This window comes from Limulus polyphemus, unplaced genomic scaffold, assembly GCF_000517525.1.
Source record: "Limulus polyphemus unplaced genomic scaffold, Limulus_polyphemus-2.1.2 Scaffold109, whole genome shotgun sequence".
In the NCBI taxonomy this organism is placed as follows: Eukaryota; Metazoa; Arthropoda; class Merostomata; order Xiphosura; family Limulidae; genus Limulus; species Limulus polyphemus.
The window spans coordinates 785,908-790,803 of NW_013665719.1; the positions used below are offsets into that span (position 1 = coordinate 785,908).

General features: G+C 33.0%; 1 protein-coding gene across 4 annotated transcripts in view; it reads left to right on the forward strand.

The window, feature by feature from the left end:
• Positions 1-1,791, forward strand: part of LOC106471043 (hemicentin-1-like) — a 264,175-nt gene extending 262,384 nt beyond the window's left edge. For 3 of the 4 annotated variants that reach the window (XM_022400513.1, XM_022400500.1, XM_022400519.1), the window contains exon 13: positions 1,589-1,791. In XM_022400513.1, coding sequence (XP_022256221.1) covers positions 1,589-1,759 — 171 coding nt within the window. In that variant the 3' untranslated portion in view covers positions 1,760-1,791. The remainder of the gene's footprint in view (positions 1-1,588) is intronic. The other variant, XM_022400505.1, reaches the window with a different exon arrangement.
• The last annotated feature ends 3,105 nt before the right edge of the window (positions 1,792-4,896 follow it).

The window sequence follows — 4,896 nt, forward strand, 5'->3', positions numbered from 1 at the left end:
TTCTGCTTCCACTAGATAGTAGAAATTTTCTCCAACAATGCCACATTTTTTTTGGATTTGAACTTTTTTTTTATCCTTCGAACGCAGCCAAGTGTAGTTTTTCTTAAATATTTTGTATCTTCTATGTGACGAGGGACGTGCTTGGGCGGATCTAGAAAGGGAGGAGTAGAAAAACAATGTTAAACAGGTTTACAACCTTTCTTAAATAATTCAAAGTAATGAAATTGTACTTTTTCAATCCAACTTGTACAAACATTGTAATGTAGAATTAGTTTTTCAACAAGGAAATGGCATTATTCCTGTTTTTAAAAGTAAGCTTCCAAAGGAATGACACAAAACTGTGTCAGCAATATGTTATTGTTGCTGGCACCACATCAGAAATTTTGTCCTGATATCAGACATTAATTTTTAATAACAAATTTGTTAAGATATATCTTATAACGTTATTGTACATTCAATTGTGTCTTTTTATAACGCATATATTAACTTTTGCCTCATTACTCTTTACAACGCCCCCTAGTGACACAGCGGAATGGCTGCGGACTTATAACGCTAGAAACCAGGTTTCTATTCCGTGGTGGGCAGAGCACAGATAGCCCATTGTGTAACTTTGTAGTTAACTACAAACAATGAACTAAATACTCTTTACAAACTGGTATAAAACGAGTACAAACTAACGTCTTAAAAACAATTCAGAAGGGACTGCGTGCTTTTCTTCTTGTTCATTAAATGTAGATGAATGAGGCGAAAGTAATAAGTTTGTAAACATTACTCTAATCATCTGATAACAACGCATCTATCATAACAAGTTAGATATATATAGCTCACATGCTTAATTACTGTGCTATACTCACATTTAGCTTTCCCTTTTTATGTTCATCAACTTTATATAGGTTGTTTGCTCTCATTCCTGTTTGGAATTAACTCATAGAAATGTAAACATAACAAATTGCCGTTTATTACTGGTAATTAATAAAACATAGTTTTAAGATTTAGGTTTTGTCTCTTACTGGCAGCGTATGACTATCTTTCTTCGGCTCTCTCGGTTTATTCGTTCTCACTCACATCTCCCGATCTTTTCCTCCTTTTCGTTTAGCCCTTGTTACTTATACTCCTTTCTCAAACTCATGACAGACTGGTCTCTTTATTTTTGACCTTGCACCTATTTCCCATATATCGGATTATAACGTTTCATAATCATAGAGGTTCTTGTAGTCTCCATACCAGCTGAACTTAGAAAGACGGCCACTACCCCCCTCACTTCAATCATAAACTGACCAAAAACTGGCTACTTTCTCACCTCTCTCAAGTTCAACTTATGTTCCTTACACGTAATTTCATAAGATTTAGACATCAAATAGTCATACTAATCTGTGGCCAAATAGAGCTGAAATTCAAAAAAGCATAATTATTTATCTAGCCAATATCACATTTATTATAATAAAAAGCATCGTATCAGTTTTCACTCTTTAAAGTAGCTGTATATCTTTCTGTGAATAAGTGATATATGTGTGTGTTCTACCCTTTACCCCTATAATTGCCAAGAACATTTGTCTGTTTGGCCACTAAGATTCCATTTACTCTCCAGCAGCCTGAAGACATACCGTACGTCGATCTGTCCTTTCCTACTGGTCAATGTCTTACTGCTGTCATGCGACGACAACCACTCACTGAGTACGCCAAAATTGATTTGACAAGAGGAAAAGAAGAAGCATATGAATCATCTCTCATGAAAAACAGTCGAGAGAGCGCAGTTTAATTATGGAAATAATTCGATCTGTGTAAGAGCAAATCTCTACTCATGTGGTATTGATCAGTATTAACGCTGGTTGAGTGTGATATTTTAAACATCCGTTAGTACGAGTACTGATTTTGGGGATTTTACTATGTTCACTATGATATACGGAACATATCAAATTCATGATCACACAGTCTACTACAAATAAAAAGTATCACCATCATTATAAAACGGTCTACAGTGAAATCTAAAACATGCAACGATATGCCATCTAAAACATATAATCATGGTCTCTCAGTCTAATAATAGATGTAAAACATATTCAAATCATAATCCACAGTCTAATATGACATGTAAAACATATCACAATCATGATCAAACAGTTTTCTGTACTATCTTAATCATAGCATCTTGATCGCATAGTCTATTATGACATGTAAAAAATATTACAGTCATGATCACGCAGTCTACTATGGTGTGTAAAACATATTACAGTTATGACAACGTGGTCATATTATCTCATGTTATAAGTATCGAGATAATAATCACATGATCTAGTATGACACGAAAACATATCAAATCAATAATCACACGGTTTACTGTAATGTGTAAAATATTTTACAATCATGTTTACATCGTCCAATATATAATGTAAAGATGTTACAATTATGATAAAGCTTTCATTATGACATGTAAAAATATCAAAATCATAATAACGAGTTTACTATGAGATTTAAAAATATTACAGTCATGGTAACGGATGTACAAGGTGATGTAAAAATATCACAATCATGATAACACTTTTACTATGACGTGTAAAAAGTATCACAATCATAATCACGCGTCTACAGTGGTATATGAAACATATTACAGTTATCAGTTTAACTGAAGTTTAAATGAGTTAGGCTCTTTGATAAGGGCACAAGATATATATCCAAGTATATTTAAGTCACCTAACTTTATCTGATATCAAATAATCTTAAGATTATCAGTTCATAAAAATTATCCAATACTAGAAATAAAATATTTATAATATTTTATATATAGTCTTCCAATGACAGTAAACGACCAACATATGTATCCAATGAGCCGTGTGAGTGAATGATAAAAAACACACGTGGCAAAATATAGTTAAGCAGCAGAAATCTGAAGATATGAGCATATAGGATATCCGAAATATATTACACAAATATATAAACAAAATCATTAGATGACAAACCCTCAGTACACAGAACATTCAGTAAATAAATATACATATACTCAATTGGCAATCCCAAAATATGAAACTCTTGAGATATAACACTCAATGCATTGGCTCAATTACAAGCCCAATAATATTAAACCATAGAGTATATAAAATATAACACCAAATCCCTGAGTGCATGGAGCATTAAGGTTATTTACTAAAAGAGAGATCCCAGAATACCAAATCCCTGAGTCAGTATACAGAAAATTCAGTATATTTAATCAAAGAAAAAACGTATATATAGAGGAAAGAGATCAATGAAATACATACAGTTAAATATGAACAAAAAGGCTAAACGTATTATCGTTAAGAACATTAAGGTGAATCACATAAAATAGAGTTCTCAATATAAAACTCACATGAGCATGCAGAATATCAAAGAAAAGATCATTGAAAAAACAAAGTCTGAAAAAAAAATGCGTGATTTGGGACAATGAAACAGGTAAAAAAACGACTACAGTTCGTATCTATAAGCATGCAGGAAAACCTGTATAGGGTCACATGAAACAAAAATATATATCAAATACATCCACAGCCTTCAATAAACATCATTGTGTTTAAGACATCGAAAGTGGATCATCAAATTGCACTCGTTAATTTAGACACAAAACCTATCTAGGATACCTGTAAACTGACACATATGTGATATAGGCTTGTTAAAGAGTTTCTTGTGATTTGTACATGAGTTTACTTGTATAAATAATCCTTCTTCGTGTCGCTAAGCCTAAAGACTCATTGAACAATCAGTATCAGCACGCATTTCACCCAAATCCACACCACATATTTCTTATATCTGAATTGCGGATCATGAATCAACTGTATATGTGGACTTGCCCTCTAGACCAAGCATGTGCATCAACTGTATTTGTGGACGTTTCTCGAAAGACCAACATGTGCATCAACTGTTTTTGTAGACGTTTCACTCTGAGTCAGGCATGTACATTAACTTTATTTGTGAGCATTTCTCTCTAGACCAAGCATGTGCATCAACTGTATTTGTGGACGTTTCTCGAAAGACCAACAAGTGCATCAACTGTTTTAATAAGCGTTTAACTCTGAGTCAGGCATGTACATTAACTTTATTTGTGGGCATTTCTCTCTAGACCAAGCATGTGCATCAACTGTATTTGTGGACGTTTCTCGAAAGACCAACAAGTGCATCAACTGTTTTAATAGGCGTTTAACTCTGAGTCAGGCATGTACATTAACTATATTTGTGGGCATTTCTCTCTAGACCAAGCATGTGCATCAACTGTATTTGTGGATGTATTTCTATGAGCCAGGCACATAAATCAATTGTATTTGTGGACATCTTTCTCTGAACAAAACATATACATCGACTGCATTTTACCCATATGATTCGTACTCATTTCCTGGATTTCCTTTCTCTTACAAGCATGCGCACGTTTAATACCCTTAGATGTTTCTCTCAGAGTAACATAAACACACGTTATAATATTAACATGAAATATTTACCTTTATTTGACTCCCATTTCATTGAACATCCATTATCATAGTAACATGGAGTTGTTTACATTTGATTGTAACTTTATTGAGCACCCATTATTATAGTAACATGGAGTTATTTACATTTGATTGTCACTTTATTAAACACCCATTATCATAGCAACTTGGAGCTATTTACGTTTGATTGTCACTTTATTAAACACCCGTTATCATAGAAACTTGGAGTTATTTACATTTGATTGTCACTTTATTAAACACCCATTATCATAGCAACTTGGAGTTATTTACATTTGATTGTCACTTTATTAAACACCCGTTATCATAGAAACTTGGAGTTATTTACTTTTGATTGTCAATTCATTGAATACTCACTGTCATGGTAACATGTGAACACACATTATCAAACTTTCATTTCGACTTTATTTACTGATTATAAGTATTTTTA